This window comes from Triticum aestivum, chromosome 3D (genome assembly GCF_018294505.1).
Source record: "Triticum aestivum cultivar Chinese Spring chromosome 3D, IWGSC CS RefSeq v2.1, whole genome shotgun sequence".
NCBI classification, from domain to species: Eukaryota; Viridiplantae; Streptophyta; class Magnoliopsida; order Poales; family Poaceae; genus Triticum; species Triticum aestivum.
Window position 1 is genome coordinate 16,265,972 of NC_057802.1, and position 14,522 is coordinate 16,280,493.

The 14,522-nt window shown below is 56.6% G+C and overlaps 1 protein-coding gene across 1 annotated transcript; it reads right to left on the reverse strand.

Moving 5' to 3' along the window:
• Nucleotides 1–10,901: 10,901 nt before the first annotated feature.
• Nucleotides 10,902–13,475, reverse strand: LOC123076924 (probable leucine-rich repeat receptor-like protein kinase At1g68400). Its single transcript, XM_044499078.1, has 2 exons — nucleotides 11,913–13,475; nucleotides 10,902–11,811 (listed from the first exon to the last, which is right to left on the reverse strand). Exons 1-2 carry the CDS (start codon nucleotides 13,234–13,236, stop codon nucleotides 11,120–11,122), a joined length of 2,016 nt encoding a protein of 671 aa, XP_044355013.1. The 5' UTR covers nucleotides 13,237–13,475; the 3' UTR covers nucleotides 10,902–11,119.
• Between the last annotated feature and the right edge of the window lie 1,047 nt (nucleotides 13,476–14,522).

Sequence of the window (14,522 nt, forward strand, 5' to 3'; positions counted from 1 at the left end):
CATGCCCTACTACCCTTTGATATTCGCTCGCTACGTCCGGTTTTTTTAGGCTCTCCCACGTTTTCAGCCAAAAATTAACTGCATATCTGTGTAATAAAATTTAGTTTATATGTAAAAGATAGTTCGGAAATTTTCATTCGAATACGAATTCAACAATACCGTTTGTATGATATATCACTTATATTCTGCAAATCAAATCTACAGACAAAGTTTAACCAAATAAATCTGAACTGATGTAGTACCGCCATACCGGCAACTAGACGCCTTCGTTCAGTCTAAGTTTGGACTCATCTAATCAGTAACCTTGGAAGGAAAAAAACCTCTATGTTCCTCCATGAAAAACCAATAGTATTCAGCTACTGCTATCCTAATCAGCATCTCCTCAAAATTTTCCAATAGTGAATGGCTTAAAAAGGATTATTGCTACTCTTCATTTTGCATGTGTTGGTCTCGATTGTGTAATTATGTTGAGCTCCAATCGCTTGATAGAACGAGGGAAAAGGATCGGAGGCATCGCGGTAGATGCGGCATCAAGACCTGAGATGGAGGTGGCTACAACGCGGAGCGACCATGATGGTGGAGGCAGGGCTAGAGGGTTGGTGATGGGAGGAGGCACACTAATGTCAGAGCGAAACCCATGCCCCACTTTTAAGTATTAGAGAGATAGACGGGGGCGAAGATAGTCATGGTAGGGTTGTGTGGCAGGAAAGTAGCACCACGGTCACGACACGAATCCGGTGGACAAGGTCGAAGGAGGTTCGACAAAGTGATGACACCCAAGACGAAGTAAGACATGAAGGTAACCTGTGCTGCTGGATTCTAATGCATCGGATGGAAAAGTAATTAAAATAGAAGAGGAATCAGCCAACTACTACATCATATTATAAAAGTACTAGGTTGACTTTTGGAAATGCCCGTTCCGATAAAACATGTTCACCCTGTTTTAGTAATTTGTTTATCTAGTTTGACATTTTATTGTGTATATATTGAAAAAAATCTAAAATTCTAGTAAACTAACCACTAAGGATTAGCTAAATTGACATGTGACCCGTCAGTAGCGCACCAAACACGTAATCTCCTCGTCGGAAATAAAGGGCGGCTAAGGTTCTTCCTTAGGGTCGCCGCCGCCGGTTCCCCTCACCTCTGAATGCCTTCCAGCGCCGGTGATGTGGAGGAAACCCACTCCAAGTTGTCTATGTAGTATCTGATTGCCATAACTCTTCTTAGGGCTAACTCTATGTGCCTGGCAGGCGGTAGTGAGGCGATAGCACCATCGACAACGAGAAACAGGCTCTCCCCCGTAATGTCCTTGTTCTGGCAATGTCATTTGTCATCGGCTCAGGCATGTGGAACCTGAGTCAAGGCTGGATATTGTGTCTCGTTTTTGTCGATGTCCTACGTAGGGTATGATGTGGTGACATTTTTTCTCTTGCGGTCCCTTCTCTGTTTGAGGTAGCTTGACCAGATGGGGCTTCGTCAAGTTTTTATTTTTGCGGGTAGGAATTTGTAAGGTTTGTGTCCACCTCCTTTGCCTGGTAGGAGTTGACAGTATCGTCTGAGCCTTCTTCTTGTCGGCTTCTCCGGAATGACGATATGCCCAACGTGATCGTCGGTGTTGCAGCCGATGGATGCACAATGAACACGGCGACGATTTCCTCAAGGATTTGAGCGTGTTCTTTTATTCTTATATCAGAGCGGTCACCATCCTAGTACAAAACATCATCAGCTGACCAGACCACACTAATTTTTGTACAAATTACTCGCTCCGTCCCATGATACAAGACCTTATCACATCCAATATGTGGGACGGGAGGAGTAAAAAAGACAGCCAACCAAAGCACAAATCACAATTGAAGCCCCAAGTAACCTAAAAGCCCCCTCCAGTAAGCTCAAAACATAAAACCGCCCCCCTCCGATCGCGAGTCGGGAACGCCGGAGGGCGCGAGCGCATTCCTGTGAGGGACGCCGAAGCTACTCGCTAGCACGCGCACACACACACGCGGCCACCGCTCCACGTATGATCCCCAACACACAAGCTGACGAACGAGACGATGCCGGGTCGAGCCTTTTCCTCCGGCTGGCTGACCTGCTGGGACTGCTAACCACTTCACTGTACGCTGCTACTATTGCGATCGCTATGGATAATTGGATCACGGATCGCTTTCCGCACCGCCGGCCTCGTCGCCCGCCCGCTCGCGTTGAACTTGGACCAGTGCAGCGCAGTGCATGGAACTACGCGAGCCCTCGGGCCGATTCCGATCTAGCGGCCTCTAGTGTAGCTGGACCACTCGCTCCGATCCAGCGGCGCGCCATGGGTGTTGGCGTAGAGAACAGCGCATCAATAATTGTGCTGCTACGTGCGTGTGCCCGCGCGGCGGCGCTGCCGGCACATCTACGGAGCTCACCGGAAAATGGAGCCGGTGAAAACGTCAAAGGAGAAACTTGTGGGCGGTGGAAACGCTGTCCATCCATTCACTCTAAGCAATGGGAGAAAGAACCAGCGAGTGTGCCAGATTGTATGTATAATGATCGTCCTGGACGTTCTGCATCCCATGTTAGATTTGGCAATGGTCATCCTCGACTGGCTGCGAATGGCGCAGGCCTCCGGTTATATCATTTACTGAGACGAGGTGGATTGGGTGGATCTTGGCGACTGATTGCTGTGCTGGGTCCGTGTACTGAGTACTCGTACATCAGAGTAGGCACGTACAACAACGAACTAATTAATACGTACTCGTGGATCTGCCAAAGTGCAGAAGGCTCGCAGCGGTCGGTCATGGGTCCACGCTGATCAGGGCACCGCGACAGTCCAAAACTTATACGTAACAGAGCTACTCTTATGAAATTGAGAGCATCTATAACCGGACTTGGTAAATTCGACCCTTCAAACACCCGCGGGCGCATCCGGACGGACCCTCATATTTTCTTTCACGCATTCACATATCTCAAATCCGGACTCTCAACTTCATGCAAATACATGCACGTCGATCATGCAACACAATGTCGTACGTCAATAACAAATGTTGGTATCGAGCATATATATGTTTACATAAAATTTATTTGAAGTGTCAAACTCAAGCATTGCCTCTTTGGTTGTCATTATGGATCCACATGTGCTCCACAAGATCATTGAGTAGCTGCGTGTGCATCTGCTGATTTCGAAGATTCCGATGCATCTGCAGAAAAGTTTATAAGCTAAGCCGCATCTTGATCTTCCGGGATTTCAACTTGTTCTCCGGGTGCTTCGAAATCATGGGTTTGGGCTACAACATCACCCTCATCCTCGATAATCATATTGTGCAGAATAACACAACATGTCATCAACAACCATAAAGTTTCCGATTCCCACATCATTGCAGCGCTCCGCACAATTCCCCAACGAGCTTGAAGCACACCAAATGCCCTCTCCACGTCCTTCCTAGCCGCTTCCTGCATTGTTGCAAAGTGGCTCTGTTTATTGCCACGCGGCTCGGATATGGTCTTCACAAACGCCGCTCGCTGAGGATAGATACCATCGGCAAGATAGTATCCCCATGTTGTAGGCGGCCGTTGACGGTGTAGTTGCACGAGGGTGATTCCTCATTGCAAAGCCTCCTGAACACCGGAGATCGTTGAAGCATATTGATGTCATTGTGAGAACCGGACATTCCAAAGAAAGCATGCCAAATCCATAAGTCATGTGATGCCACCGCTTCTAGTATGATGGTGGCCTATTTGGTGTGACCTTGATACATTCCCCGCAGACCTTTGGGGCAGTTTTTGCATTGCCAATGCATGCAATCAATTGATCCGAGCATTCTTGGAAACCCCCTTGCCTCTCCAATAGCCAACAACTTCTCCGTGTCCTGCGCATTTGGTTCTCTGAGATACTCCGGTCCAAACACCTCAACCACGGCGCGAGCAAATTTGATAGTAGTCTTGAGGCACGTGCTCTCCCCCATCCTGACCATCTCACCAATGACGTCTGCAGCAGTACCAAGTGCGAGCATCCTCAGAGCAGCCGTGCACTTCTGCTTGACCGAGAAATAGATTTGGCCGCAGCAATCCCTTCTCAGCTTGAAGTAGTCGTCGTGTGCCTCCACTCCCTCCACAATGCGCAAAAACAATGGTTCCGCATGCATAAACGGCGACGAAACCATGGATCATCCGGGGAAGCAGGTGAGGGAGCAAAGTAGTCATTGTGGAGTAGCTTTGCTCCAGACACTCTATCCCGGTTGATCACTCTTCTCCCTTTGATTGAGCCGTTGAAGTTGAGAATATGCTCCACTTGCCGGTCCATTTCCTCTTACATGCTCATGAGCATGATCATGTCCACTTCTTCATCCGAATCCGACGAATCGAAGAACTCATCTTGAATCATTTGGTCAAGCTCCGTCGGTCCATACTCCTCGTCCCACGAAGCATCGAAATCCATCATTTACCTAAAAAATCACAATAATTCCGGTCGGTCAATGTGTCGAACACATCAAGTGCAAGGCTGAGCCGGAGAGTTGCCGGACGTACCACGGTGGCGTCCGGGCCGGCAACAACGTCCCCCCGCAGCAAGGACGGGAGCGCTCTTCCGGAGCTGACGGCGGAGAGCCCGGGAACGGCTGCAGAGCGGGCGCGGCGGCGGAGCTGCAAGCCGGACGGCGCGGGCGAGGAAGAACAGAGGAGAGAGCAAATGGATCCGGCAGCTCGGGGGAGGGGGGGATTTGGTGCAATTTGGGGTGGGTCGGGTTGTTGGGTCCGACGTGGCGGGTGTGCCCGAGCGCGCCCGGGCGCCCCCATATTCGCCCCATATTTGGGCTGGATATGGGGGGTGCCAGTCAGCCCGGGTGTTTGAGGGCTGTTTGAGAGGCCCGTCTGGGTCAAAAAATCGTGACCGAGCAGCACAGAGCGGCCTGCCCGGGCGTATAAGGCAGGTTTGAGAGGTCCGGTTGTAGATGCTTTGTCAAGGCAAAAATATCATCAGATTTTCGTGTTTCTCTTCTCCTGTGCAAACGGAACGTACTACTCACTTCATTCCCTTATATGCAAGACCACTACGAAAAATATATTTTGCATCTATACATGTATACATGGCCACTAACAGTAATCGAAGAAAAAATAATGATGTTTCCTTATACTACCAACTTGTTTAATAATTGCATGCATGTAGTCATAATGACACTGTGCTACTGCCTTCTCATTCCTTTCTTGCATGTTGGCGTATTAATGATTCTGGTAAACAAAAAGAAATGTTGGATTGTAAAGCAGTCACTAAATTTTACCTTTATACCTGTAATTTGAGTTTGTGGCCTTGTATAAAGGAATGGAGTACTAAGAATTTTGCAAGAATGACAGTTTGGTAACTGCATCGTTTCGTGAAGTACCTCGATGCATCAGTCGGCGACACAACGATCTAAGCAAGGCGTTAGAGCATGTACAGCCGAGCGCTCCAAACCGGCCTCAAACGCCCGACTGGCCCACCCGGTTATGACCGGTCACGAAAATCTGACCCTAACGGGCGCCTCAAACGGCCTTGAAATGTCCGGGCTCACCGGCACCCCTCATATCCACCCCAAATATGAGATGGATGTGGGGGTGTCCGGGCGCGCCGCCACGTAGGAGTGACAATGGGGTCCCATGCGGAATCGCCCGAACCCCGACGGTCCGACGGACGCCCCCTCCGTCACCGCGGTGTGAACGCCTTGTGGCGTCGCTCCGGCTCGTCGCCCGAGGCTAAATCTATTTAAGTCGGTTGACGTCCCCCAACCCTAGCCCATCCACATCCTCACTCTCTGTGCCGCCGCCCGAGCCAGTCCGCCTCCTTTCCCCCGCTCTCCCATGCCCTCCGGCATCACCATGGTCCGGTGCAAGTTCACGAGGTACGCTATGCTCACGGTGGAGCGCCACATGTAGAGCGTGGAGGAGATCCAGGCAAGGCGCGCCACCCACATTGCTGTCGGGCTGCCTCCGGACTTGCCGAAACCAGAGGAGGAGGAGGAGGAGGAGGAGGCGGCGGAGCAGCCTGCTCCGCGGTTCAACATGGTGGAGGTGAAGGCGGAGTTCACCATTGCCCAGTCCGCGAAGATGTCGGAGCAGCAGGCCATCCTGGAGTCCATCCAGGATGAGGCCTATGTGGAGGCCAACCGACAGTTCTTCCGGCACGTGCAGGCGGCATCCGACGCGCTCTTCGTTGAACTCGACGCAGAGATAGAGGAGGAGGAGGCCGGAGCGGAGCAGTTGAGACGTCGGAGCTGCAGCTGCCGCCCATATACCCGCAGCCGGGCACGGAGATTGTCTACATCTCCGACGAGGAGTAGCTAGATCATCTATGTAGTTTGTATGCTTTTTTATGGATTTGAGAATTTAGTATAAGATGTCCGGATCCAGTTATGTTAATTTGAGGAGTGCCCGATTACTGCTCATGGACGCGTTCGTTTGAGGGGTCATATTTGTCCTATGCTGTAGCAGATGCTCTCTATGGTGCGTTATCCGATCAACGAGTGAAAAAACCCATTAGTTCTCCCCCGCGTCGCCCTTCCTGGCGACACGGGGGAAACCCTAGATCGAGCGCCCGCAACCCCCCTTCTTCCTCCCCCACGGCTCGCCGCCACCAGAGGAGCGGCCGGCAAAGTCCGCGCCGGCTCCAGGGAAGGTGGCGGCGGGGCCCTTTTCGTTCAACCAGCTAGCAAGGCGCACGGCGAGAGGCTGCTGCAACGGTGGCGTGGGGCAGGGCCATGGCGGCGCGAGGCCCGTGTGCTCGCGAGGAGGCCCTGGCCGGCGCGCCGTGGCGCGAGATCCGCGCGGCGAGAGGCTCTGTGGCGACAAGATGGGCGCGGACGGCGCCCCCAGCGCGGATCTGCTGGGTGGCCACCTTGGGGGTTCCTGGGTCTGCGATGGTGCGAGATCCGCGCGGCAAGAGGCGCCAGGAGGTCGCGGTGGGTTCGCGGCGTGTGAAGGCTTGGCGTCAGGGCTGTAAGGGACCCGCAGTTGCCGGAGCTGATCTGGTTTCCGGCGGGCCTGCGGCCAGTTGCTCGCCGCCCGACGGCGTCTGGATGGTGGAGGTGGTAGCGGTGGTGCCGACGGAGGTTGGTGGGCTCCTCCCTTCGAGCTTGCTCACGTCCGGCTCCTGGAGTAGGGGCGCCGTCAAGCCTGGTGCATGACGAGTCTCGAGCAAACCAGATCCAACACGGACGTCGGGTCCTTGCGCGCGGCGGTGCGGGCCCGTTGCTTTTGGCTTGGTTTCGCCCTGTTCCGGCGCGCGGCGGCGCGGGTCGGTCTGTTTTGGCCAGGCATTTGTTTTCCTGTTGCGCCGCGGTGCGATCTCTCGCCCAGATCTGCGCATGGAGGCAGAGGACGGCCAAAATCGACTTGGTTCGCCCAGGTCCTGCGTGCGGCGGTGTGGACTGGTCAGGGTGGCGTGAGCTCGCTGGGATTCTGCGTGCGGCGGTGACAATGTTCGTGTTTGGTAGTGTGTGCTTGGTCTTGCTCTGCCCAGTGGCGCTTGGTTGGTCTCGGATCCTGGATGGCTGGTAGAAGACTCGGCTCCGGATGAAAATCCTGCATTGACTCTGTCGATGCCAACGGTAACGGCATCTTCAGATGTCGTCTCCTTCCTTGGAGGTATCGTTGTGGAGGTCGTTGCTCTTCCTACCCCATGGCTGAGGTCTCCGGGCGAAAGCCTAAGATCTGGCTCAGTCAGATCGGGTGATGAAGATGTCCTCAACATCACTTCCTCCTTGGAGGCGTCATCTTGGAGACCTCGACGATGGATTCCGATGGTGTGCATGGTTGCTGGAGGAGCTTGGGTTTGTGGTGGTGCCGGCAGGATCTTTTTCGTTTCTTTCTTTTTGCACTAGCCCTTTTGTTGTGCTTTCCTCCTTTGGAGGGGCTCTTGTAACACCTTCTTCTGATCGATGAATTTGGTAGATCAACTACCAACATTAAAAAAAAAAACGAGCACAAAAACGACACACTGAGCCAAGCCACATAGCAGAGGACAAAACCGCGAGCCAAGACACACAGCACAGGACGGAACCGCTTTGTACGTACGTAGTACGTGCATGAGGAGCTACGCTGCGTGCTGCTGACAAGGAAAGCTACCACTCGGCCAGGTGCGGCCAGCGGGAGGAACCCGACGTCCCGACCCCGACCGAGCCGGCACTACAACCACGTTGCGCAGCACAGCACTGCACTGCACCGCACCTGCAAGCAGAGCCCAGCGATGCCAGCAGAAAAAGGCTCTCCTCCTCCTCCTGCGCGGCCGGCGGTGCCCCCACGTCTCCTGTGTCACTGCACTGAACTGCAGTCGCCCTCCCCCTCCCCTGAGCCTGAGGAGCAGCAGCCGGGGCCGCTGAGATACTCCTATCACATACGTATCTGCATCGGGCGCTCCACCGCTGGCAATGGACGGTGGGTCGGTCTTGTGTGCCCATTCATGCCGCCACACCGCATCTTGTTCCATCAGTCATCACGCCAACAAAACCACCACTCCCTTCTATCCTCACTACTGCAAACCAGCAACTTTGGAAGGAAAAGAAAAAGAACCATTGCTCATCCTCTGCCAGGGCAGTAATCAACAGGTTCGCAAAGAAACCACGAGTGGCGGCTTCACGGATGAAGAAAATTCTCTATGATAGCGAAGGAAGGTGCGGGGGAATGTCAGGCAACTAGAATGTCACGGTGAGACACGCTCCATCTATTATTCATCATCTATCATGGCAATGTAAAGAGCTAGTAGAGATGCGTTGCGGCGGGAATTTGATGCGGCGATTTCTATGAGATGTGATGGTCTGAAATTTTAGTATTCTGATTAGCCATGTAAGAATTGAAACTCAAGCACATATGTCATTTAATATATTTGATTATTATATAAGTTGCATAAAAGATTATTTAATATAAGTATAACATGCAAGATGCATGTTAAGGTGGGTCTTTTCTCGTGCATAGTGGCATAGTGAGTTAGCGTATTTGCACGGCCAGAGAATTATATTTACTACCTCCGTTCTGATTTATTGGTCCTAAGGTATACAATCGGGATGTCACTATGCTAAGACTTTATAAGACTAGTGCACCAGAATAGCAGTCGTCGCTTAGGAAAAAAAGCGTAGATCACAAGGATCAAATCTGTAGACACACGAAGAAAGACAAACGAATAATGGATCCAAAAGGATTCACTGAAGGCCAACACCAATAGAATTCCGCGAGATCTGATGGAGACACACCACCGCGTACCCTCCAACGATGCTAGACACACAATCAAGACGGGGGATCGAGCATGTGAAACATTATTCCTACTAGGGTAGATGGGCGAATATCTGGTCCACCGGTGCTTCTCGTGCACCCAATGCACCGAACTCTTGCAGCAAATTTTAAATGTTCAGAAAATTCTGAAATAAATTAGCACATTCATACAACACCAATGTGTTGTCAGGAAATTTCAAATTGAAATTCGAAACATAGCTGGGAAACCAGGTTGCAATAATAGGCATCCAGTGCAAAAGTATAGTGTTTGCTATAAGAGCAACTCCAACGGGCCGACCTAAACGGACGGCGTTTTTGTCCGCTTTTTGTCCCTTTGGGTCGGCCGCCCGCCCGCCGTCCGCCCGCCCGCCGTCCGCCCTCTTTTAGTTTTGGGTCGGCAGTGCGCCCAACGGGCCGACCCATTTCATGACCGCGCGCGTGCCGTCGCCCTGGTTTTGGCGCTCCAGCGCGCGGGAAAGGTTCGAGCGGGGGGGAAAGCAGCCTAGGGCGCGCTGGTTTTGGCGCTCCAGCGTGCGGGAAAGGTTCGCGCGCGGGGGGAAAGCGGCCTAGGGCGCGCTGGTTTTGGCGCTCCAGCGCGCGGGAAAGCTTCGCGCGCGCGCCGCGGCCAGCGCTCGTTATAAAGAAGGCGCTCCTCTCGTCGCCTCTGCGCCACCATGTCGATCCGCCGCCTGGGCGCTTCGGATTTTCGCGGAGTCCGCGAGCACTGCTCCGGCGCCTTCTCCTCCGAGATCTAGTTTTGCGAGAAACGTCTCATCCTCGGCACCTTCGACACCGCAGAGGAGGCGGCCCGCGTGCACGACGCGGCGGCGTGGCGCCTCCGGAGGCCTCGTCGGGATATGAAATTTTCCAACATGTCGAGCCAGCGGGCGCAGGATCTGGCGCCTCTCCCGCGGCTTTTCACCGACGAGGATCGTCGTGTCCACCGGAGGCGGCAGCGTCGCCTCGCCATCGCAGAGAAGGACGTGGAAGCCTTGGTGGTGTGGCGCGGAGGCTTCCTGCAAGACATCGTCGACGAGCGCCAGTTCTACAAGCAATTGAGGTTGGAGAGGGACGCGAGGAGGAGGGAGCGAGCCGCCTATCGGGAGGACAAGCGTTCGCGGAAGCAGGCAGCTCAATTGAAACTGAAGCTACGAGAAACGTCGTGTTGGAACTTTGAAGACGAGCAGCTTGCTGACGCCTACATTCAGACGTCGGAGGAGGACATTACCGAGTCGAAGTCAGAAAGCGACGAGTAGTGGTCTTTTTCTTTTATCTGTGTACGCTACAACTATCTATGTATCCATTTTAATCTGAAAAATGACCGGCGGCGTCGGCGACATAGCAGGCGGGCGAGTGTGTGAATCCAATGTGCCACCGACCAGCGGGCCCGGTGAGAAAAGAGGGCAAGCACGCGCATCCGTCTTGTGTCCGCGCCGACGCAAATCAGGCTCAAAAAAGGGTCGGGAATGGATTGGCAGGCGGACGAAAGCGGACGCGCGTCCGTTTGGGTCGGCGCGTTGGGCCGGCTTTTTTGTCCGCGCCGTCCGTCTGGGACGGCCGCGGACGAAATAGATCGCTCCATTGGAGTTGCTCTAAGAGCTGAATTATTATGAGATGAAATCCAAGTTGAAAGCCAGTGTAGTGCTGCAGTAGCAGAGGATCACATCGACGCAACAAAAAGACAAACGCCATGATCAATCAACTCACACAATAATAATCCAGCCTCCCAGTACGGCTATTCTAATCAGATCAATCATCATCATCATGTACAACACCATCACCAGATCAGATAAGATCCAACGGACCACACCAATCGTCCCCCAGACGAAGACAAAAAAACAGTTAACCAAAGCACAAATCACAACTCAATCAAAGCCCCAAGTACTGTACCGAACAAAGCTCTCTCCGATCACTGGCTGGCGGCGCCGCCTTCCGAGACGGCGGGCGAGTCGGAGACGCCGGAGGACTCGTCCATGGACGACCCGTGCGACGGCGACGACGCCTGCGGGTCCCCGCACGCGCGGACCTCGTCGATCATCCGCACCACGTACCCGACCTTGGGCCGCTGGTCCGGCGCGCTCGCCGCGCAGCTTAGGGCCAGCTGCAGCATCGCCACCATCTCCTCCTCGATGCCCTTGTCCTTCATCAGCTCCAGGTCGAACACCTCCGACGTCCACTCCTCCCGCACCACCGACTGCACCCACCGCGGCAGCTCCGCCACCACGCCGCCGTTGGGCAGCTCGCTGCCCGGGCACCGCCCCGTCAGCAGCTCCAGCAGCACCACCCCGAGCGCGTACACGTCGCCCTTCTGCGACGCCCACGGCCGGGACGCCGGCGCGGGCGCCTCAGGCGCGCGGTACCCCGCCGAGCTCGCCGCCGGCGACGACGTGCCCAGCTGCGCCAGCCCGCAGTCAGCGAGGCGCGCCTCGCCCGACCTGTCGAGCAGGATGTTGGTGCTCTTGATGTTGCCGTGCGCCAGCTTGGGCGTCAGCCCGCCGCGCCGGCTCGCGTGGTGGATGTAGGCGAGGCCGCGCGCGGCGCCAGCCGCGATGCGCATGCGCGCTGCCCAGTCCAGCGGCGTCCGGCCCGGCCCTCGGTTACCTGCGACGACAGACGCACATTTCCACCTTCAATTCAGCAACAGAAGCAGCAAGTGTTCGACGGAATTAATGGCGAAGAATTAAGCGGGGCAGAGTGCTTGCCGTGGAGGAGGGAGAAGAGGCTGCCGTTGCGCATGAACTCGTAGACGAGCAGCTTCTCGTCGCGGGCGTAGTAGTAGGCGTTGAGCGGCACGATGTTGGGGTGGTGGAGGCGGCCGAGGACGGCCATGTGGTGCTCGAAGTCCTTCTTGGTCGACGCCGCCGCGGGCGCCGCGTCGCGCAGCCGCTTCACGGCCACGACGCTGCCATCGTCGAGCACCGCCTTGTACGCCGTGCCGCAGCCGCCCTTGCCGAGCATCTCCGCGGACGCGCGCAGCAGCTCCTCCAGCTCGAACCGCCTCCCGCCGGCGTCCTCCAGAAACACCATCTTCCCTCGCTCGTACGTGCCACCGGCCGCCGCGACCACTCCCGCCGCGCCGTACGGGCTCGAGGAGTAGACGATCTTCTCCCCCTCGCGGTGGCGCCTGTCGCTCCGGCGCCCGGAGAGGCGCGGCCAGAAGTAGCAGAACAGCAGGCCGGCGACGAGCCCGACCACGGCGAAGTCCGCGGCCACAATTGCGGCCACGACCCCGCGGCTCATCTTCCCCTTGCCGTCCGGCGGCTTCGACGAGGGAGACGACGCCGCCATGGCCGCAGCCGGAGGGCACGGGGACGCGTTCTGCACCTCCTCCTTGCACGGCGGCAGGGGCGCGCCGCACAGGCCGGCGTTCCCGCCGAAGGCCTCGGCCGGGAACCCCGCCATCGCCACCGGAATCCTCCCCGCCAAGAGATTGTGGGACACGTTGAGATCCTGCAGCCTCGGCAGCGCAATGCCATCGACCCCGCCGGTGAGGCGGTTGGAGTCGAGCCTGAGCGTGAGCAGCCGGTCGAGCCGGGCCAGCTCGGGCGGCACGACGCCGGACAGGTTGTTGGAGGAGAGGTCGAGCCGGTAGAGGCGGTAGAGCTTGCCCAGCGACGGCGGGATGGCGCCGGAGAGCGCGTTGCGGGAGAGGAAGAGCAGCTTGAGCCCTTGGACCGGCGAGAGGTCCGGGACGGCGCCGGAGAGGTGGTTCCCCTTGAGGCTGAGCACGCGGAGGCCGTCGAGCCGGGCCAGCGCCGGGAGCGCGTCCGCGCCGGACAGGCCGAGCCCCTCGAGCACCAGCCGCGTCACGCGCCCGCCCGCGCACGTCACCCCGCGCCAGCCGCACGGGGACGGGCTGGCGGACGCGTTCCAGGTGGCCAGCGCGCCGGAGCGGTCCGCGGCGAGCCGGAAGTCGGCGAGCGCCGCGGCGTCGCCCTCCAGCGAACCGGCATTGGCGCCGCGCACGAGCAGGACGGCGAGCAGCAGCAGCAGCAGCGTGGTGCTGCTGCCGCTGGGACGAGGCATGGCTTTGTCCGGTGGAGGTGGACTGGTCGCCGCGAGCGGTGCGAGCAGAGCAGAAGTGGCAAGGCGGGCAGCGGCGAGACGGAGGGGAGTTCTTCTTGTCACGCTCTGTCGCCCTCTGCCCGGGCCTTTTTCTCCACCTCCGGCTCACTCCTCCTCGGCTTTCAACAGCTTTACCGCACAGTAAAGGCGCACGCTGCAGTGGCTGTCAGTCAGTCGCCACCACCACTCCACCAGTGCGCCGCTGCTGCATGCACTGCACTGCTGGGCTCGTGTAGTGTAGTGATCTGTCGACCGGAGCGAGAGCACGTACGGGCAGGCAGCAAGGGGACGACGTGTCCGTCCGTTCGTCCGTGGGGCTGGGGACGGGACGGTGTGGTCGTTGGGGGTTTTCGGTTGATGGGGACATGTCAGTGAGCGACGGACGGAGGTGGTAAGAAAAGCCGTGGGGGGAATTGTTTGGGCATCATGTCCTAGTGGGAGGGAGTGAGTAATAATTGTTGCATGGATCGGGGTGCCTGCCCTCCCTTTACGGCGTGCCTCGGGATGTGGGAAATGCGGAGCCTGTTTGGGCTAAACTAAGCCCAACTCCACCGCGCGACCCTATTTGTTCAGGTGCGGCCTCAAACGGACAAATGTCCGGATTTCGTCCGTTTTTGACCCGTCCCCGGTTCAAACTTGTGCTTGGTTTGGGGTGAAACGGACGCGCGCGGACGGCCTCGACGCACGCCCTTGTCTCCCGTGACCCGCCTGTCGGGGACACTAGCAGTCCCTCCGCTCCCAACGCTTCCACACTCTCTCCCCGCCCCGCCCCGCCACCGCTATTCTCCGGACGCCTCCTCACAGCGCAGCCCCCGGCCGTCCATACCAAACCACGTCTCGACATGGCCGCCACCACGCCCGCGCTTTGGTCGTAGTTTTGGCCGTCGATCGGAGGAGGTTTGGCCGTCGCCGTCTTTGCCAGTGGCAGAGGGGACATGACCGCCGGCGACGTACCACGGCGGCCGCAACAGCTTCCGACGAGAGCTCCAGAGCGGCCAGTAGCCGGCCGGCAACCACCCCTGCTGCGTCGAGGTGATCATCGTGGCCTCTTCGCCACCACGACCGCAAGGTGTTCGACATTTCGCCCACAAAGGTATTGACAGTGGAGACGAGTTTTGCTTCCATCACTTCCTTTGTTCATCGGACGATTCGTCGTCAGATGATGAAGATTTTGTGGTGGCTGCACTGGTCGTTCACGACCACATTCAACGGCAGCTTCCTCGGTACAGGGGGTCAGTCCCTGGCCG